At 39.1% G+C, this 22,902-nt stretch overlaps 1 protein-coding gene across 2 annotated transcripts in view; it reads right to left on the bottom strand.

Annotated features, from left to right (window-relative positions):
• CRYBG3 (crystallin beta-gamma domain containing 3) overlaps window positions 1-22,902 on the bottom strand; it is a 91,542-nt gene that overhangs the window by 52,745 nt on the left and 15,895 nt on the right. For both annotated transcript variants that reach the window (XM_074899948.1, XM_074899957.1), the window contains exon 3: window positions 12,240-12,676. In XM_074899948.1, coding sequence (XP_074756049.1) covers window positions 12,240-12,676 — 437 coding nt within the window. The remainder of the gene's footprint in view (window positions 1-12,239; window positions 12,677-22,902) is intronic.

Below are 22,902 nucleotides of genomic sequence, written 5' to 3'. Positions count from 1 at the left end.
TCCTTGTGCAGTATTTGGACATGTAAAGAGTACAAGTGAACTAAAAGTGAAATTACTGATATCTATAAACATTAAAACAGAGATATAAACATTCATTTATATGCATGCCAGGTATATTTAGGCTAATGCCAAAAATACATGAATATGGGAATTTAGACATTGTGAGAACTTGAAAATTAAGTTTGTTGGGATTAAATTCATTGTAATCTCTGAGGAGGGCTACAGCAGAATCTCAATATAGGGTTTATTTACCAGGTATATTAAGTTATAGAGGAAACAGGGAAGTTGTGTATAAATAGCATGTCTCCCAAGCATTTGCAAAGTTAGATGTCTACATTTAGTCTTCTATACCACTAGTTTAGTTTCCAGAGATACCAACAGTGGCAGCTGTTAAACATCACACACACCCCATTTGTTAAAGTTGCTGTCTTCAGCATTCACACATCTTCAAAGAAAAATACACATTTCTGAGTGAAAGAGAACAAAACACAGTTGGAGGGTGGGGTTTTTTGCTTTCCTGGAAAAAAAATTACATTATTTTCCGTCTTCTCACGGAATACTTTCTTCCACTTTAGAAATTATTTCTAAATATTTTCCAAAGCTCCAGAGATCTTAAAAATCTCTGGGGAAGGATCTGTTGAGTTCTACAGTATACTACATTCACTCAGTATCGGTCATGGTCATAACAGAAACAAATCTTAAGAATGTTAAGACCTGATCATGCTCTCATTCAGAGTTAACCTTACTGAGTAATACCCTATTTCCATTAAGTCAGAACAGAGTCAAAATGTCTTAAATAATTACTATTAAGCTTTTACAAAATTCATCAGCTCTCCCGTACTTTGTCCAACCTCAAAATAAAAGCTGATCTACAACTGTCCTGAATCTAGATAAAATATCTTTCAAGAAAACAAACAGAACACAGGTTGGCACCAATTCTCCAAACAAATTTTATGGATTCTTGAAATGGAAAACTGTAACAATATGTGTTTAAAGTGAGTATACTAATGGTATTGCAAGGTACCAAACACTCATTTCTACTAAAACCAAGGCACTAGTTTGAATAAACAGCTCGATGACAATTAACTTTTACTGAGTGTCTTTCATTTAATGGTTGATGTTTTGTCTGATATGCAGTGGGAAGAATTCAGAATTTATCTATAACCATGTGGCAAGACTAGTACTCTGACACAAACCTGGAAAACATCCATTTCCTGTACCCAACTTTACTTTCAAATTCTCCCATAAACTCAGCAAGTCTTAAACCCAAAGCATCCAGAAATAGGATGAATAGGTTAATTTTACAAAAGATTGCCTACACAGAGATGACAAGGAGAACACAGCATGGTGGGGTACTACATCTACATTGATTTGAGCCACAGAAGCCAAGAAATAGTTATACCATTTATTACACATGGTCAGGCAAAACAAATGTACTCAGATGTTTACTTTTGCCTATGTGGTGCCCTTTGTCATTTCTTCAAATTCTTTTTGCTCTCTGTTTGTCTTCTGAGAAAATGTTATGCTCTGACTGATCAGTCTGAAAGTCTGAGTAAGACTCAAAGAAAGACTCCCTATGGAGCACTGTGCACAAACCCAATCCTGACTAGCAGTGGCTACAGCACTGCTTCAGCTGCAGAGCCTCATCCTGTAGTTGGCCTCTGCCAGTGTCTGCTAACACACAGCTCTGCTTCCCTGCAGACTTGCCTCTACCAAGAGTTTCTGCAGTGGATGCTCTTTTAAAATGGAACGAACCTCTCCTCCACAGACATGGCAACTTCAGGATCTCTGACCTTTGATAAAGAATCTGCTGCTCAGCACATTATAAAAATTTTGCCAACAGACCTTTTAGTCCTAATGCATTTATTTTCAGAGCACACAGATGTATGTTCAATCTGAATGCTAACATGCAACAAGGCACTTAAAAAAATGACAACCCATGTTCCTATGCAGCAGCAGCAATTCAGCTGTCTTATGAAACATATTTAGAAGCAGGCTGTGTCACAGAAAATCTTATGAAAGTGTCACTAGAGACTTGTTTCATAGACATTTAGAGTAACAACTCATTTCCAACCACCAAAAGAATATGTCAGTTCAGAACTTACCTTAAAAACTCTTTGCAAAATTTTTTTTTCAACTCATATGATACAGATGAAAGCCTGATTACACACAGAACCCAGTGTGTATTCTGTTATATACTTCAAATACTGGTAGAGTCCTTCTTTCCCTTCTTCACAGGAAGCTATTCAATTCCCTATAAAGCCTTAATTCAGTTTCACAAAAGACTGTTTGACAGCAACAAGACAGGATGTCAACATATGTTAAATTTGACAAAAGTAGGTACTTGTAGAGATTTCTTCTGAAAGAAATAAAAAGTTCAAGGGTGGGGTGAGGTGTGTGTAATTCAAGGTGGAGAGGGGAACGTCTTCTGACATGTCATATGACAGACATCCTGTGTAACTTGCCCAGAAAGTGGAATTAGTTATAAAACAATCTTGTTGGTTTTGAAGCAGGAGGAAACCCACTACCCTGAATGCTTCATCTCAGTCCATCCATACAGACTATGCTGTTTGCATCTTTTGCAAGTACATCAAGATGGTGATCCTTCTTATCTTCATATTCGTACCATACAATAACGCAGAAAGCAGACAACCCTAGACTATTTTCAAAAAGATGGAAGAAGATCATACAGCATGATACAGCACCTCAGATGCCCAGCCAGCACAGCTTCTTTTGCACAGCACGACATCCATGCTAGAAAGCCCTTACAACCAGCTTTACTGATTAGCTCTGGGCTCATGACAAAGTGTAAGCATACTGCTGGCTGGCCTGTTTCTGCAGCATGATACACTTGACCTCAATAGCCATTTTTCTCTCATACTTCACTCTTCCAGATACTTTCTCCCCAGCTCAGCAGCCTCCTGCTTTTTCAAGCATACATGTGCATGTTTCCCCTAATCTCCTCTCACAGACCCCTCAGAAGTAGCTCCCAGAGAGATCTGCAGGCTACTGGCTGAAAACTACTGATCTAAATTGCTGTCTCTTGTGGTTCCTGTCTACCCCTCCCTGACTATTTTAAAATTATGCTCTTGTTTATTTTAATTTTTTCCACTTAGCTTTCCTCCTACTGCATACTTAACTGACAACTTTTTAAAAATTATGTTAAGGTCCTTTGTCTGGAAACAACTGTCTTAAAGTCACTTTGAAAAACCTCCTGGTGGAACCCAACTTAGCCAACCAGCTGGTTTCTACACTCACGTCAGATCTTCATAAATGGAAAAAATAAAAGCCTTATTGAAAAAAAAGACACTGTGGGCTAACTGAAAAGTTGCCATATACAATTTAGATGAAAGAAAATTATTTTTTAGCCAGAGGAGATAGTTTCATAATTTAAATCTGAAGTTTGAAATATGTGGTGTCCTGGGACTTCACAATGTATATTTTAAAAGGTCAAAAGTTTGGTTGAACAAAGTGATTTGCACACAGTTGATTCTGCAGGAAGTTTCAAAGCTAATGTTCCATAAGGACAATTAAGAGTCAATGACAATTTTAATAAAAGCAAATACAGTCTTTGTAACCTTGGAATGAATGCTTTTACTTCCCCTTGCCCTTCACAGTACTACTTCTTGATTATCTCCCACATCTGGGAAAGCAACCCTACTCTGAGTCTGAAGGAAGAAAGCACAGATCAAGGCTGACCCAAAACACTGACAGCTACAAGACCCAGACCAGCACAGAAGGCCTGGGATCACACCAGCCTTTCTGCCTGTACCCGTGGGAGGTGCCCACGCACGTACCTGCCACTCTCGGCCCTCTGCTCGCCACACAGTTTGGCCAGCTACCCCTCCCTTCCCCCCAGTCGCACTCAGGTATTCAGGTGCCCAAATGCCTGTGACCTGCCTCTTCCAGAGAACAGGCAAAGCATGGTCTGTGCTGCCTCTGCAGCAATTTGCCACATGCTGCCTCATGCTGACGTGCAAGGAGGGGTTATAACATGCTGTGAATCCCTACGAAAAGCAAATCACATTCAGAAGCTGGACGGCACAAAGTTGCTGTGTCAGAGACAGCCTTGCCTTTGGGCACAGAGATGTAATACAGGCTGGAAAGAACCGTGGGAGATCGTCCAATTCAGACCCTGCTCTAAGCTGGACCAACTAGATCAGGGTGCTCAGGACCTTGTCCTACCACTTCCAAGCTCTGAGGATGGGCCTTCGGGACAGAAGCCCTGTGCACATGCCCCAGGGTATGACCATCCTCACAACGAAAACACGTTTCCCAATATCCCATGTTCCTGTTGCCTCTCATCCCAGCAGCACATGTCTCTGAGAGGAGTCTGCCTTCATCTCCTCTAAGGCCTCCCTCCATGAGAGAGCTGAGGACAGCAGTAAGGTCACCCCTTAGCTTCCTCTTCTTAAGGCAGAATAAAGCCATTCAGCTGTTCCTCATAAGTTACGAAGAATTAAAGCTAGGACATCCCTCTACTCTCAAAGAAGAGTGTAGCTTCAGATGTGTTAAGGAAACCAAAGGGTTTGACTTTGGGATGCCAGAAACAAAAAAATTATTCTTCCCTTTCACATACACCGATGCTAGGGAAGCAAGGCAGATCTGTCAGCGGGAGATTACACCAGGACCTGTGTCTGAGCATTACATAGGTGCTGCGTGTTCTCTGAAGAGACAACTAAAGTGACTGCATGTTCTAGCAACCCACCTGACTACTTAAAGCAGGAACTCAGTGATATACTCTCTCTGACACTACTTGCCACCCCAACAACAGTAAAGATGAAGGTATGAGGGTTAAGTCATTATTGACAAGTAAAGGCCTAGGAGGTATTACATTGCAAGCAGCTTCTTAACTTCAAAAACCACACTGTAAAATGTTCTAAGAAACAGTCTCTATTAATCAAATACATTCCGAAGTTGAACAACGCTGTTAAAAAAAGTGGAAAAAATAACCCAGTGAATTAATTTTCAGCTTAATTAATGTAGCTCAATTTTGCATTGCATACATCTGTTATGAATTACTCTTAAACTAAGAAGCTTTCATCCTTCAGAAACACAGAAATCTTTGCTTTGGTGCCAACAAGAACCTTTCCTTTGGCCCATGTCCCAACTCTGGGCAGGTACCCTTCTCTGGCAGGCAGGCCTAGGCCTGCATTTCTCCTACAGCAGAGCCCTGCAATTCACCCACCCCACTGCTGGAATTGGTCGCTAAGTCTCAGCACAGCACCTATCCTGACAAGGACTCAGCTGACCCACACAGGCATGGGCTCTCATCAAAATCTGAAAGTCTGTGAGTGGTGTAAAAGGGTAGCTTGTTCAAATTAAGGTGTGAAGAGAGATGTCTGGAAGAAAAGATTCAAGAATAATGAAGCCCTCTTTAGTGACCAAACACTAAATCCTTCCATGGGAGTTTGGGTATACCCCTGCAACAGCCTGGAGGCCTCCTTCCTCAGTTCACCTAAAGAATTAGGGGCAGGATGATCCAAATCCAGAACAGCCTTCCAAATCAATCTGGGGCCATATTGGCTGTCCCAAGGCGTGGAGCTACTCACATAGTTTATACCCACCAAGCACCAGCAGGTCACCCTTGGCAATGCCTCCCTACCCATTTGAGCACCAGCAACTGAACAACACTGCACTTCCATGGTCGGTTTCTGAAGGCAGATGCCACAAAGTCACTGGAAGATGAAGCACTATGTCCCCTTCCTCCCTCCCCATTTCCCCACCCCACATTACGTACATCTGCCCCACCCCCTGTTCCTCCTTGTGCTGCTTCAAGCATCTGTATAGCAAACTGCATCAGGGAATTAAGACCAAAGGTAACAAATGCAGGTCCAAACAGCAGTGCTTGCAGGCATGCAGGGCATGTGCTGGCAGGACCACCCAGGGGCCACAGCTGTCCTGGTGTTCCCCAGAGCCACCACCAAAGCAACCTCTTACTAAAAAGGGAAGCAGCTGTCTCTTCAGCCTGACAGGCTGTATATTACTATATAAATACTTATATACTTGTTTGTACCATCGGAATCTTTATACAGGTATTATTATAATAGAAGTAACCATCAGAGTGATCTTGTTTTCCTCTTAGTGTCATCACCAAACAAATACTTTCAGAGATGGATAGACACTGCCATGTGATGTGTACATCTATGGTTTTAAGTGTTCAGGTCCTGTATGTAAAATAGATCCTGGGCAGGCAATTACAGAGAAGGTCACAGCTCTGACCACAAGACAGATTTGATCTCAGCAATTGCAGCAGCTTCCCTGCTCTTCTACATTAATCCTCAGGAATTACCTGGGAGACCACCACTTGGAATTAAGTGATTTAATTTCAGTTCATTTAATCCCAATTGTCTGTCAAAGGCATGCATAGGGAATGATGAATGGTCCCACTACTGACTGAATCAAAACCACAATATGCAATCCACCCAACAAATTAAGGGCTATGTTTCTGTATCACCACAAGCCTGAATAAGACAAAGGTGAAAGACAAGCTCTGAAACAGACATGTTAACCAGAATTATGTAGACCTGAAGGATTTTATCAGATATATTTCTAAAAAAGCAAAATAAAATGACAGGATTTTTGACAATACTAAGATGGAAATGCTATGCAATTAGATGTATAGCAACATACCTACTAGACTTTAAAATATAAAAACCCCACAACCCCTCACAAAACCCAACAATGTCTAACAGAGAACTGTGAACAGTCTGAAATTTGTCTCTCCTAAAGGTTACCTCAATTTTTTAATTAAATAGCTTGTAATGCTCTTGCTGAACTATTCCAAGGATGGCTCCTGGCAAAGTGTGAAAGCACACTGTTCTGAGCATTTGTTTTTGAAATTACCCCCTCTCCTCTTCTACCTACCATTAGAAAATCCCTGCACTTGTGGGGTTGGGAGTTCTTTCCACTTCCAAGTCCGCAAGGTTCATAAAAGAGGGCAGAAGTCAGAATCTTAAGTATTTTGTTGAATTGGGATGTTAGCATCTTAACCAGCAGTCAGGATTTTATAATCAAAACATTTAGTGTGTACTACTTTGATTTTCATCTCATCAACCATGTTCAGCAATGCAGAAAGGCTTCTTGCTAAACTCCAAAACAAGCTGTGCAGTTTCACAAGTACTATTGCTTTGCACATCACTATAAAACAGGCAAATGGCAAGCAGTCAATAGAACAGATCTGGGTCATTAAATTTATTTTTTTTTTTTTTTAAATTCCTGGGGGGAGTGTGATGGAGTGTGAGTGGAGAAAGAAGAAAAATAAATCTTTGGCGTGGTGTTCTCAGTAATCTGTAGAGAGTACTGCCTACTACCCATGACTGGCATTTTTGAGAAGACGGCAGGTATGTACTGCAGGAAGTCAATTCTCGGGAGTTGTAGAGCAACAGCCTCAAATTTGAAGACAAATCATATCTTGTTAGTGAAAGGCAATATATATGTAAGTGAAAAAATTTTACATGACAGAAAAGAAAGGTAATGGGGGCAAACCCATGTTTTATATTTGTCACCTACTTTATGAAGTCTTGATCTCTCTCATGTAGACTTCCAATAGTGAGAAATTAGGTGAAGTGCATCCCCACTATTCCATGGTTTTATTTTTAGGGCTTATTTCATCAGGGAAAAGTTGGCTTTTAACAACATTAAGGAGTGCAAAGACTAAAACTAAATACAAACTTTTCACTTTTATACTTACCCCTCTGTCACTAGGAACTATTCTACACAAAAGTTGCCATCTTAGATAAGCAAGATATTTTTCTATGCCTAGTAGCAAATACCTTACTTTTAATTTCTTTTTTTGCTTATAGCCAAATAAGTATTACTTTTAAACCGTATTTTATATTTTAACAACTGGACACCTTCATCATTAATCTTCCATAGAACACTGCAAGCCCAATTGCTTGCTTCACTTCTCAGTGGCAAAGAAATCATCAACCAACCCAGACAAATGGAAGACTAAGGGATGCAATAACTGGAGACTTGGCCAACCCAACTCTCCTCATCCATCTTCAGTGCTGCAATTATTGGGTTACTGTCCGCTGCAATTGTTGTCTAAATACATTGCCAAATTCATCGTGGTTTACAGCTTTGTCTGTGCTCATCCTTTACCACTTGCCACTGTCTGGATTAAAGGAGCAGAAGCCCTTAAGGTACAATTACCTCTGAGCCAACCAGTCGGGGTGATGGAGGAATAACATGACCTACGCTCCTTTGTCCCTGAGAAACATGTACTTCACAGACTGAACTCATGAGTTCCACTTTCCTTGGCTCAAGGCCTGGAAACTTGAGTCTTCACCAAGTACCAGGTCTCCCACTGAGGGCAAATTTAACCTCAGTCTACAGGTCACAGCAGCCCCATTTCCTTGTATTTTGCAAAATACTGCTTTAAGGATACAAGGTTAATGAAGTTGTCCTGGTAGAGGTGTCTGAGACCATGTGGTAGGTATTTTAGTTCTGAAAGGTTGTTTGGTTTGTTGTTTTTTTAAACAACTCAATGGGAATTACGCAATCTAACAACTGCCCCTCTTTCACTTATCATTGCAACCTCCTCTCTAACCACAGAGAACCCCTGATTTAATATTTAACAGTAGTTTAGAATTCACAATTTAAATGTTCCTCATGACAAAGAAAACAGTTGTAAGATTAATAATGCAGTGGTCTTAAGAATTTGTGAAGTCCTCCGCTTCAATTTGCTTCTTCATTAAATGCAAAAATTGCAGTTCAACATAACAATCAATGGAATCAATAGTACCTTTGAATTTGTATGGATCATTAGTGTGTCTCATCTGCCTTTCAGAACCCAATCTTCAAGGGATTATCAAAAGACCACATTCATATGATCCCTTACCTTCATGGTACCCAGGGGCCTTCCTGTTCCCTTGTGCTACATCTTCCCCCCACGACCCCAATCATTATTCATGTGCTTTTAGCACTCCCAACTACTTCTTAGTACCTTCTACAAAACGATTTAGCCAATCCTCAGCAATCAGGATTACTTTTACAGTTTAATACCAGTCAGTTAATATTTATTAAAGAAGCTAGTTAGTACTGAAGAGAAAAAACTGCTCTATATCCTTTAAACTTTTATAAACTAAAAGAGAACAAACCTGGCATAATCAGTTCCATAACAGAAAGAAGAGGTATCCTTGATTCAAACTTTTTAAAAGGTAAACTGCAAACCTCTGCTTCTGCATTGTCATTTTAACTTCTCTTTACTAATTGCTTCAGAAACACAGTTCACCCTGTGTAGTCAGGCAAACATATACAAAAGTTACACAGAAATTGTCTAACTTGTTCATATCCTGAGCCAAAAAGGGCAGAATGTACACTGCACTTTTGAGAATGAGTTTAGATGAAAAATGACTGCTTAATGTTTTCCTGATTTTACAGCAGCTACAATGAAAAACCCCCGAATTTTCTTCCATTTAAAAAAAATCCTTTTCCATGGAAAAACTTAATTCTGCATACAGACGAACTTACCCCTACCCTCCAAACTAGTAACACACATTTTTATATGCTTGCCTGACCATGAGACTGGTAAACTATACCGAGAAAAATCCACAATTTGCATAGGTTTTCTAACAATATAGGACAATGTCAAAACATGGTCAACTGAAAATGCCAACTGCAACTTTGATTTCAAAAAACCAAAACCAGAAAAATACTTGCACAGAACAAAAAAGAGGTCACTTCAGTGAGTTAATACTCACACCTTCTGAACTCTGTAAGCTTTTATTAATGACAAAGTTATTAGCCCATACTGTTCTGAAGAATTCACAAGAAGGAAATGAAGACTAAGACCATCTGACCCTCTAAACTTTGCATACAGACTGCCTGGCACCTTATTGGTTCACTGCTTAAGATCTTTTCAAATGCAGCAGTATAAAATGAGCATAGCAGCAACAAAATCCCAAGACATTCTGTCACTTTCACCACTACTACTGATAGACCTGTAGGGCATCAGTAAAAAGTCGAAGTTAAACAAAACTCATGCATACACTTTGAAAAGCCAGCAGAAGTCAGAGGTTTCTTCCTGGAAGCAAAGATGTGCACCAGCTCCTTACTAGAGGAAAAAAAAAAAAAAAAAAAACCCAAAGAGAAAGACCGACTTTGTAAGGGCTGACCATGGCTGTCTCTCATTCACTTATTGCAGGCTCCAATTGCTATGCTTAGTTCACCACATACTGGGCCTTCAGTTGAATCTCCAAGATTTGTATTTGTCTGAAGAGACAGGAGAGACTCAAAATTAGAGGACCACAGCATATAAGAGGACTGATTTTATTGGGGAAGACAATAAGAGAAAAACAACTGCATAGAAGACACACTACCACAGCAAACTGAGTAATACAGCCAGTAGCTGTGGGTGGAGAGAGTGAGAAAAAGAGCAAACATTAAGAAGTACAGCAGAAAGCATGTTGAGATATGGCAGAAACTACATGGAACAAAGTAAAAAGTGTAAAAGATCTATTATGGTCTTTTTTTGACTAAGATCTCTTTGAGACAAGGAGTGATTTTTCTTGGATCTCTGCATAGCCCCAGAACAATGACCTGTGACTTGCCTGCCAGTTTCCAGGGTATACTACAGAATCAGCAAACAACAGCAAGAGAACGATGCAGCAAGCCATCTTATCCAACAGGGTTTTTTAAAGAAATACAGAGTTTGTTCAGGAACTAGACTGTATAACATAATGCCCCTAGGCGTCTCCAGATAACAATTAAGGGGAGGAGAAATTTTCTTCTGTATTGATCCATAAATTGGTGGTGCTAGGCTACAACATGGAGTTTGGAAAAAGCATCAGTCAGGTGCTACTATGATAAGAATCTGTAATAAAAGCCAGTCGACCACGTCACAGACCAAACCAGAGTACTCATGAGAACACAACCATTATTCTTAATAATTACACACAGTACTGTATTTTGCTGGTGGAAATAGAGTCTGAGGTTCATCTGAATAGGTATCAGATCCCCTATTCAAATCCTGATCAGCCATTATATTTATAATACAAAGGTGAATTACAGACAGCTCAAATTATTAGTCTACTGAATAATAAATAAGGACAGGGTGCTGGAGACATCCCCAATATGGAAGTGAAATTCATTAAGCAGTTACTTTGGAAATTCTCTGACCTCCTATACGGAGGTGAAACACTTCACACGGCACAGATAAATATACTGAGTAAAAGTAGTTTTAAAACTTGAATAAAAAAAAAAAAAAAAAAAAAAAAGGTGCTTCTACTCAGAACATCCCTCCATTGTGCAATACAAGCAGGAGCCCTGTGATAGACTTACTGGTTACCCCAAATCATTACTTTCAGCTTAAATTTTAAATAAATATCCTGGGCAGTATTAAAATCTGAGTAAATATTATGTACAGATTCATTGCCTGTGGACAAGTCCATATTCTACATGCCTATCAAAAATTGGACAGGTACCACACGCATACATGCACACCTAACTCCAAACCTAACCTATGCTGTACTGGCCCACCTATAGTTAAATATTCAACATAACACCTACAAATGTTTTTGTTTATGCCACAGTCAGAAATATATGGTGTGGATCACAGCCAATGTTTTTTCTAGTCTCAAACACACATTGGTGCCCTTGGTGCCATTTTTTTTTAAATCTTTTTTGGAAATACTACAGGACTGTTAAGGATGTTCCCTATTTAGGCTACTTGAGTATTTTATATAACCTTATTTATAGTACAGGAAAACCCCAAAGAACAAGGGGAAACAAAACACATAAGCAAAAATCACCAAGTCAATTAAACAGGAAAGATAATTTAAAAATGAGGAAACCTTACTTGCAGAAGTAAAACCACTGAACTACGGAGATATAAAAAGGACAAACATTCAAACCTTTATTTAGCCTACAACATGGATGGAAATAAGCTCTTTACACTTTTTTTTTTTTTTAAGTAGACCTACAATACTGAACATATTTCTAACTGCTGCATCTTTAACCTCTCTTCACACTTAGATGGCTCTAAACTAGATCTATCCGTAGTGAGAAAACTTCTAGAAAACCTTCTTCAGAAAATCATTTTGTTGGAGTCAACTTGTTATCTATTTAAGGTAGTTGCTACTAGAGTTTTTCACAAAGTCGAGTCAGGGACACCCCAACCATCCTTAGAAAGGACAGTCATTTGTCATACAGTCAGCATAACTTTGTTAAGGCAGTTCTGTGCACATACACACGCAAAAAGACTATCGTATTAAATAATAAATTATAAAACCTACCTTTGTGCATCTGCAGATCGTTTCCTGCCTCCTTGCAGATCCTGTGAGATACCTTTCCCAATATTATTTAAGATGGCATCATCTTTATTTACAGAATCCTCTTTTATGCTAGCTGTAGAACAAATAGACTCTTCCATTTTTGAACCCTTTGGCTGCATGTCCTCCGGAAGGGTAGCTGTGTTCTGTAAATCCTTTTCATATCTGTTGGGTTCGCCTTGGAAGGTAGAGGGTTTAGATTCTACCAAAGAAGATTTTGTTGCAATATTAAATAAGCTTCCAAGAAAATGAAAAAAACCTTCCCGGCGTTGCTTGTCTTTATCTGCTGATTTGATTCCAGGAGTCAGACTAGGAAGACTATTAGCCTTTTTCAGCTCCTCCTGGATTTCAGACTTGCTAAGTTCTTCTGTGGAATGGTTCTTCTCTTCATTTTGACAAACCTAAGATAAATACAAGAAGCACGTAAAGAACACATTTCCCACCATTTTCCCAACTCCTTAATTTTAATTTGCTGCTATACACTGTATTCCTTTCATGTGACCTGTTCTGTAAAGGTTCATTTTAAGATCAAAGCCCTGTGCTCTCTTCTTCTCTTTCTGTACTAAAAAGGTTCTATTCTACAAAAGCCAAAAAGACTACATAAGCTAGAAGATTCACAAAGCAGCTGCTGTGGAAATAAAGTACTGAAGGACAGATGGAGAACAATTGCTTCAACTGGCAGAAAAAACCCAAGGAAGAAGCAAGGAACAATTTTTCACACTTGTGGTTTAACAGTCAGCAATAAAGCACCATGCAGCCGCTCGCTCACTCCTCTCCCTGCCTCCCCCCAGTGGGGTGGGGGGGAGAACTGGAAAAAGCCCTTGTGGATTGAGATAAGAACAGTTAATAATTGAAATAAAATAATAAAGATTAAAAAGAGAGAGAAAACCCAAGAAAAGACAAGTGGTGCACAATGCAATTGCTCACTGCCTGCTGACTGATGCCCAGCTAGTCCCTGAGCTGCAGCTGGCCCCCATGGCCAACTCCCCCCAGTTTATATACTGAGCATGATGTCCTATGATATGGAATATCCCTTTGACTAGTTCAGGTCAGTTGTCCTGGCCATGGTCCCTCCCAGCTTCTTGTGCGTTTCTTCACTGGCAGAGCATGGGAAACTGAAGAATCCTTGTACTGTTTATGTGAGAATAGAAATTGAATGGTACTAATTTGTCCTTGAGAAATCCATACGACCTCTATTTTCTTCTGACAGGCAAGACACTTAAAAAATAACCCACATTAAACTTTAAAGTAAACTTTCAAAAGTGGGCTAAGTCAAACTTTTTCATCCCGCTTGTGACAAATCCCACCTGCTTCCCCACATACTGCACTAATCAATACCTGATGCATCACAAAGAGATGCAGTCACCCCTGTAGTATTCAGGGATGTACAACTTTACAAGTCAACTCTATCCAAACCCACTCCTGGAAATGAAGACAACAACAGTGCAGCTTACAGACGTACCACAGTGCTGGCTGGTACCTTCCGCACTAGGCAAATTATACAAGTAACATGCAAACCTGGGATCAATCTCTTGAACCATTCATCTCATAGAAACTAAGTACTTTGCATAAGGAAATACAAAACAGAAACAAGAAAAAAAATAATTTCTTAAATTTAATGATATGTTAATGATTCACCACAGTCAGCTTCAAAGTTCTACTGTCACAGTTTCTTCCTTCACTTTAATTAATACCTCAGCATTCTTTAATACCATTTTTTGATTCAACTTTAAGTGGAGAGCATTTCTCCCTTGTTCTGTGATTAATATCATTCACACAAATTTCTCAGATTCAGAAGAGTATCTCAGTGCAGAAACTGCACATAAATCTTATTATTTTCTCTGCCGATATAACCATTATACGCTATAAGCGTTTATATTAATTACTACAATATCTATGAAGTTAACAGCTAAATGAATTAACTATAAAAGAAAATACTACTTTCAAAACTTGTCAACAGTTTGGTATTATGGGTTTTTGTTGTTGTTTGTTTGGGGTTTTAAGTCATTTGTATTCAGAAACTAGTGGGTTTTTTCCTATTAGGAACTGAGACTTCAAATATGGTTAAATCTCCACATGTGAAATTCTTTCCCCAGCAGCTCTGAGACATAATGCTTGTAAAGACTGTGCTGCTTATTTGTAAGCATAATTCATGCCCTGCATGAAAAGCTGTTTTGTAGTCTCTGTTTCCAGAAACAGAAATCTATTTAGTCTTTCCTTCCTCTTTAATCTTCCTTTCCTTACTTAACTTTTGGTAAATCAAAAGAACAGGAAGTTTTAATATGAAAAGGTCCTTCCATACCTTTAACCATAAATAGTGTCTTGCATAAAAAAAGCCCTGGAGAACATTTACACTGTGCTTAAAGATATACATGGATATTACGTCCCAATACAGAAATTATGCAAACCCTTCTTTCTTCTCTTCAATATAATCAGTCCTACTCTCCACATATTCTCCCCTCCTGCTCTACTTTGCCTTTGCTATCCCAGCCAAAACGAGGACACACTTGCCTCCCCCTTCCCATTTTCCATGAGCTTTCCTGCTTGTGACATGCTTCATAAAGCTTTAATTAGCTTTTATTCTTTTAGCAACTCATTACTGAAAGTTTCACTGGGCAAGCCCTGGGTAACCTGGCCTGACCTTATAGCTGAGCCTGATTTAAGCAGGAGATTGGGTTAGATGACATCCTGGGGTCCCTTCAACCTGAATTATCCTATGGTCCTGTGACCTCACATGTAATGAGGCTGGTGTAGAGGGGAAGCTCGGCAGAGCATGAAACAAGATTATGACTTAAATCAGGTGACTGAAGAGACTGCAGTGATAACTGAAGCTGTGTCTACTGTGCAGTCAGGTAGTGTGGTCCTGCCTTGCTGGAGCAACAGCTGCAGAGAAGCTTGGCAGCTGGGACTCAGAAGACAAGCCCACGATGTCATGTCTCAAGCACGATTCTTATCTGAGCTAATTTATTCAACGATACACTAGGTATGTTTTCCAGGCTGTAATCCACTCCTGACTGTAGCAGAGACATATGCCCAAAGCTTAACTGAACCTACCAGTCAGGCACAAGTCTTCCGACCAGTGTGAACAGCCCTCCCCCACCAAGTGCAGGGAGCAGCTCCAGTGGCACAATGGCACCCTGAAAGATCATTGCTTTGCCACGTTTACCCCACCTCCTGTACCAGCTGGGAACAGTCACCCTGGTAGCCACCATCTCTCAGCAGTGGGGTGGCAAAAGTTCAAATTGCCAGAGGTTCTCATTCAGCAGGAGTTACATCTGTCTGCCAAGAATACAATCTCTTTTATTGCCCTAACAAGTGAATGAAATGAAAACATTAACAGCATTAAAACACAGATCTCCATGAACAAAGAATTAGCTTCCAGCTACAACAGCCAGACATTTCAGATTTCACTCCCCATGAACAAACGCTCATTACAAAGCAGAAACTCCAGACAGCGGTGTGGAGACCTCTGACAGACCACCTGTCCTGCTGTGCTGGGAGCTGCTGCTGAAGGACATTCTGCATATTGCTCATGCACTTTAACAACCCCATCTCACCTGCAGTTGTGACAGAAGACAGCTAACCATCAGGATTTGAGAATCATCACCCCAGCAACCTTCAACAAGCCATTTAACCCCAACACCCCAATTTACTCATCCAAGGAACAGTCACAGAATTTCTGTTTGCAAGTGTGTAGAAATAATTTAAGGATCTCAGAAAAAAAATGCTGGGTGCACAAAGTAGCACATTGAGGCATTGCTACCTCTAATATTGGAAAATGAACCATGCTCCTAGACTTAGTTTTGGCCTTTCAACATAGCTAAGATGGCTGCATTTCATTTAACAATTATGAGCATCTCATTCAATTTGAACAGTGATACAATCTGTAAATCTTGCATGCTAGACAAAATCCACAGTGAAATAGCTTGAGTTGCTGGCAGAATAGTACATCCCCACAATGAGTCACTACTGCATGTTTTTCAGCAAATTCCCCTTCTCTGGGAGGCTAAAGCATCTTTGGTGTAATCTCCCACTTGTCTGCAATGAATGGTACACACTGAGATACATTAAATTCACACATGAAATTTCAACTACTGTGAGAAAAGTAAGTCAGGTGTTGTCACCCAAGGGGAGGCAATACATACAGAAATCTAATGAAAAAGAACCAGACATAGTGACACACGGATTAGAAACAAGAAAATTGTTTAAGAAAACTGGCATAATATTAAAGAAATCTCAGGAAAAAGTACTCTCAGACTGTGAAATACATGATAAGCAGAGAAATCCTAAAAGTCCATTGTTGCTAGTGTTCATGAGAAAAATGGATTTAAAACACATGTGGTTATAGTGGGTTTTTCCTATTTATGCCAGTAATTAGAGTGGTGATAGATCTGATGCAAGGGAGTTCCATCACTGCCAAAAACTGTTTAGTCAAAATACCATTTAAATAATCAGAAAAAGAAAACAAATATTAAGAAAAACAGCTTTGAGGGTTTGGGGGGATTTAAGTTAAAGGTGAGTTCTATATCTCTACAAATAGCCAATGCTTTGAACCTCTGAATGTTTTGGGTTTTTTATATTCTTAAGTTCCCCTTCCACATCCTCCTTTCTCTGCTTGTTTTGACATGAGAAAAATCAGGTCATGACAACCCTGGGAGACAAGAGTAACTAGAAAATTAATGAAATCGTGGCATCTTCATAATCAGGAGTGAAAGTTAAACAACAGGAAAGGACTTCTAGTTAAACTTTATCGGCTTTGCATTTTTAAAAAGAAACCTATTTAAATTCAATGACTATTTAACATTTGGAAAGACAACTGCCTCTGTTGAAAGTTCAGCACTGGGACTTTAAAAATTTGTTTATCCATTTGAATTCTTGAAATGCCAAGGAGTTCTTAATGTAGATTTAATTTGTCAGATGAGGAAAGAAAAGATGAAACATTCTTTGAAACTCTGGTGTTCTTCCAAAACCTGAGGAAGCATCCAGACACACCTTTTCTGTCAAGAGAACAAAAACCAAGGTGGTAAGGGTGAACATTTCAAATGAAAAGGTAGAAGAAAAAAAGGAGGTACAATTTGAAATAAAGTTTCTGCTAGATCACCTTGAGAGGGAATTGTAAACTCAGTGAAAGTCTCTAGAATGACAAAGTGAACTTTATAATTTAAAAAATTCTGTTTATATTTGCAGAGTGACTTAAAAATTTCTACCTTCTGAATTTTCTCCTGAAATTAAAGCTCTGATTAAAGATTAAGAATTGGTACTCACTTCTCAGTATGTAACCATCACCCTATTACTACAAGATGTAGTAGAAAGCCAGAGAGAACAGAATTAAATTGTCTTATCTGTATTCTTTCCTCTAAATTCTCCCAGTATTATACTTCCACTGCCTTTTAGGGAAAATGTTTTCACAAACATGAAAGAATTTATTCTCTTTTACTTGACAATTCCCTGACATTTGAAAATAAATTTGAAAACAAAGGTGAAATTCACCTTTTCAATGCAGAAGGTGTGCACAAGCAGGTAGTACACTGGGAACAGAGTGAGATAATGCAATTTCCACATGTACTTACATTCTATTGGTGTCCTACAGCACCTGGCACCACACTTCTGCTTCTCATCTCTCTCCTCGGTGGTTTTTTGTGCCAAACTGAGCAAGGCTTAAGCCCTTTTTTTTTTTTTTTTTTCATCCATCCTAAAACCCCATTCACTGCTCAAGATTCTTTCTTTAACGAATTGTAGTAGTAGAGATGGAAGCACATTTCAGGATGACCCTTTCTAAAAATCTTCAGCAGGACAAAGGAATTTACCAGGACTTTAGACAGGATGATCTTTAAATTCCTTCCTGAACACACACAGCTGTTGACATCATTAATTTAACAAAGTGTCCTGGACAACCAGAAGGTGCTATGTACTCACCTATAAAATTCCATTTCAACAGAAGTCTACATCATTGCTGAAGAGAAAAAGATCAGCTTTCAGGTTCCACAAGAGAAATCCTGATTATGCAAACTCCAAAACTATTTTAGCTTTGTCTTTCATTCATTATTGTGGGCAGCAACAGTAAGAGTTTTTAACAGTAACTCTCAGTTTTTTCAAAAATTCATGGTTGGCAGTAATATTCCACCTCCCTTAACTCCCCAAAGACAAAGAATCCCTCTGATTTCTATTTACTAGGTCTAAGACACAGGCATTCAGCAGGCATTCACACAAATGCTGAGCAGACATTATTTAGATAACATACATATGAAATAAAGACAATCTAAAATAAAACTATGATTATATAAAAAAACCCCAAACCATGCTATATGGTAAAGTATGCAGTTAACTAAAACACTGGTCTTAATTTTAATTTCTAACTTTTTATAGAACGTGAAACTAATTATGAAGTCAGAATTAGGGACATTCAGTAAGAACAGCTACATATATTCAGCAAATTCATGGGACTTTTTTTTTTAAAAACCCCAAAACTTATGCAAATTCATATACCAGATCAAAAAGACATGATAGAGAATTACAGAACAAATTAGGCTGAAAGGAATGTGGCTGGGGAGGTCATGTAGTCTAAGCTCTTGCTCATAGCAGCTCCAGTTAGAACAGGGCTTCACCCAGCTATGTTTTGAGTATTTCCAAGGATAAAGATTCTGCAACTTCCCTGGGTAATCTGTTTCAATATCTGACCACTCCTACAGTAAAGGGGGAAAAAGAAAAAAAAAACTTCTTATATGTGACCAGAATTTCCCATGTTCCAACTTGTACCCGTTGCCTCTTGTCCTATTTGTTGCAACTCCAAAAAGAATCTGGCTCCATCTTATCACATAACTGCAGTCATTGCCATCCAATTTTAATGCCGTGTCTACCGTTTAAATACAGCCGTCTTTATAGCATCTTGAAATTAAATTCATGTGAGAAAGTAGGGCTACAGAATAATCTCTTCTCCATGTTCACTATACAGGAGTACTTGTCAGAGGACAATTAGCAACAGGTTTAATTTGTAGCAAGAAAGCTTTAGACGGAATGTTAAGAAAAAGACTTTCTAATTACAAGGTTTACAAAATCAGTAGAACAGTTGTCTGGTGAAGTTGCAGAGATCTTAGAGATCTCCACCCCTGGAGGTCTCTGAGAACAAGTTGGACAAACTAGATGCAGAGATCTCACCTTGGGGCAGAGGAGTGAACTAGATAATCTTTGTAGTACTTTCTGTCCCTGTGTTTTCTATGCAGGTCGAGACTGCCTCTGGTTAATCTAGGCAACTAGCACCCAGGCCTGAGCCTATGGGCCAAATTATAAAACATTTAATGCTACTGAAACACAGAAGTCTAAATTATACATTTGGTGTATTGTATTTGTACCTACTTTTTCAAACTTTTGCAGTTGCCTGACAGAGCTCACATAGTAGTTCCTGTGATGAGATGCTTAAGAGCTCCTTCCTAACCAGTTATGGGAGAATGTGCTATTTCCTCCAAGCACCGCTACAGGAACAATATCTAGGGACGATCAGCAGGCAAGAGAATTTGCCTACACTGTCAGGGCAAAGCCTTCAGTAGGTTGAGAACCACAGACAGGGCAAGCCTGGGTCCAAAGCCATTTACTACTACTGAAACTGACCCAAGCACCCATCACCGCTGCTGCTACTACAGTGTGGTAATATGAGTAGGAGCCAGCTTAGACTTGTAGCACAAGCACATCCAACAGGCGTGCCTATGTGATTTCTTTAAAACTGTACATTCTCCAGCACATGGCTCGCTACAGTAGCGGTGTTAGCTTATTTGGTAGCTGTTCCACACAATCCAACTAATACCTATGTCCCAGTTGTAAACCTCTGTCTGAAGTGCATTACCAAAAGTATAATATTTGAAACATATTTTTGCAGGAAGCACTGTTGCAACATTCCTTTTAAAAACAAAGTCCCTGTAGCACTAGAAGCGAGGTTAATGATATACTAACATGTACTGGACACTGTGTAATGCAGATACTTGGAATACTAAACATGAAGTTCAAGAACTGTTTACATCCACACAACCACCTGCTCAACAATCACACCGCTCAAATGGAGTGTTTACTCAGAAAGAGCACTGTTTACAGCTCTAATTCAAAGAAACAGAAGCAAAACAAAATCTGTAAATAAATAGTGGTGGGTGGTGGTGTACCTTCTAGCAATGAATGAATAGACATAGCAAATATATTTCAGTAATATTTTCTCAAAAATGATCAAATGATGATTGACAAAGTCATCTTGGCACGGAAAGATTAGGCTTCATATTTTCATAAAGTGGGTATTAAAATACCTTTTCCTCCCTCTGTAGCTAAATATTTAATCTCAGGGAAAAGAATACCAGGGGTAAAGTACAGAACTGGTAACTAAAGTGCTCAGAAGAGCCAAGGAGCTACCGTAGGTCAGCACGTTTCCCAGCTCCATTCACCCAGTCAGCTGTAATCTAGATGTTTGACCTTTGTGGCTTAATCAGAGACTTATAGTTCCCACACTGTTTTGCCCCTGTCCTCCTGCTAAGACAGCAAATCACAACATGTAAGGCTACATGTAAGTCTATAAGCAACATGAGAGCTCATTAACTTGGTTTCAACTTTTATTAACCATTCACCTGAAATTACTAGGTTCAGAGCCATGGACATTTATGGAAACCTTCCCAAACCTGATCCACATAGGTATATAGATTTAGACATTTCTCGCCAAGTACAACAAAATTTTATTTCTTTCCAGCCCTTACTAACCTTGATGACTCAATGAATAGAACTGGAACGTCTTTCAATACCATACATTATCCCTTTCAAATGAGACAGTCCCAGTTCTCCCCAACTGTTCAACCGCATTCTAGTGATCTTAGGCCAAAATAAGCTGTCTCATGCAAGGTCAGGCACCAGACAGTCTGGTGTTATCAAAATGCAAGCATGTGTTGGAGGGAGCAGTAGTAGGGAAAGAAAAGGGAAAAAAAAAAATATTAATTCTTCACAAAAAAACCACCCCACCACCAATAAAAGAAGAAGCGTGTGCAGTGGTAGAAAATAAATGCTTTCTCCACCTCCTCTAAGTCAATTTTTACTATCTAGTTGTAATTTCAGTGCACACAAGATATAAAATTATAGTACTAAAAGTACTCACTACTATGCATATGAACCTGTTCAAGTGTATCAGAAGATTTTTGATTAGCTTAAGAAAGAGGGAAGTAAGTTATACAGGAAGCTCTCAGTACAGATGAGCAGCCTGCACATTCTAGTAACATGAAAACCACACCTTTCTTATAAAGCCTACACAAACACCAGGTTTTATTTCAAAGATAATGTAATTTACACTTTAACATTTTAGACTTCTAAACATAGGTCAAAGAAAATATAATAAAAGTTGTGGCAAGACAAAAGAAGCATCAGATACTTGGAACAAAACTTTACAGCATTTATATTGGCGTCACTTTTAGTACAGTATTACAAAAACAGAAGTTCTGAGTAGAAGACTTTACTGCAACAAATCTAGATTCAGCAGGAAAGATTCTGAATTTGGGCTTTTTAAAACTAAAAAATAAACGAGATTTAATTTTTGGCAAGAAACATTCTTAGGTAACTTAAACCTGCTATGCTCCCTTTGCTCCACCTACGCATTCTGCTTGTTCCTTAAGACCTAGCCCTCTTCATACTTCCTTTTAAGTAATTCCTGGTATTAAAGTCCTGTGCATGTATGCTAAATGATTCCCCTTCCTCAGTCAAAACCTTCTTCAAAAGGAAAATCTGTTTTAAAATTTTTCACTGATCTAACATAGAAAAATAAGATTATTTTTTTTAATGTAGAAAATCTGGTTCTATTATAGTAGAATCTCCTTTGGTTTATCAGAATCCTTTCTGCCTGCATTTCAAGGCATAAAATCAATAGTCCGTGATTTATGGTAACAGGAAGGCATTCAGTGGTATTTTCCAGGAGCTTAGAACTGACAAAGTTGGCTTGAATTCACAGGGCTTCTGAACAAACGTCACTGCATTGTTTCCCACCTTGATTTAGATAAACTACATTCAACATGGAATTGTTCTTGAACTAATAATGCTGTGAGACCGAACCAGGTCTTTGCAGAGGCAACTGCAATGTCCCTTCACCTTTGGCAAAACCCAGCCAAACAGTCCCTAGAGACTGATAATGCAACTACACATAGGCCATACAGAAAGAAGACCACTTCCCTCTCCATACACCGTTAGTGCTCAATAAATGCAACACAGGATAGAAATCTCAGATTCAATGTGTTAAGAAGCCTACTGCATCCCCAAATACATCTGTCAGACTAGTCAAGGCCCTTTTGGGGAAGTAACCACAATATTATCTCAAAAGGAACAAAAAACAAGCAAAAGTGCTTAGTGAATGAATCCCTAAAATGGCTCTGTGCAGGGCATGATGTAACAGCAGCAAAGACAGATGCTATCACCAGGCACTGTCCTGTACATAATTATTTATGATATTCGACTAAAGCAACTATGTTGCTTATGACGAATTGCTTATTGCAACTACTACTTTGTTGTCAAGTGACATAAGAGAAAGCCCTGATCACAGAGAACCATATCCTTTTTTTGCCGTAAAATGCTTACAAAACAAGACAAGCATGATTAACATGGATAACACCGGTGAAGAACA

This window comes from Athene noctua, chromosome 1, assembly GCF_965140245.1.
Source record: "Athene noctua chromosome 1, bAthNoc1.hap1.1, whole genome shotgun sequence".
In the NCBI taxonomy this organism is placed as follows: domain Eukaryota; kingdom Metazoa; phylum Chordata; class Aves; order Strigiformes; family Strigidae; genus Athene; species Athene noctua.
The sequence above is the reverse complement of the archived record's forward strand: the minus strand, read 5'-3'. Positions and strand labels throughout refer to the sequence as shown.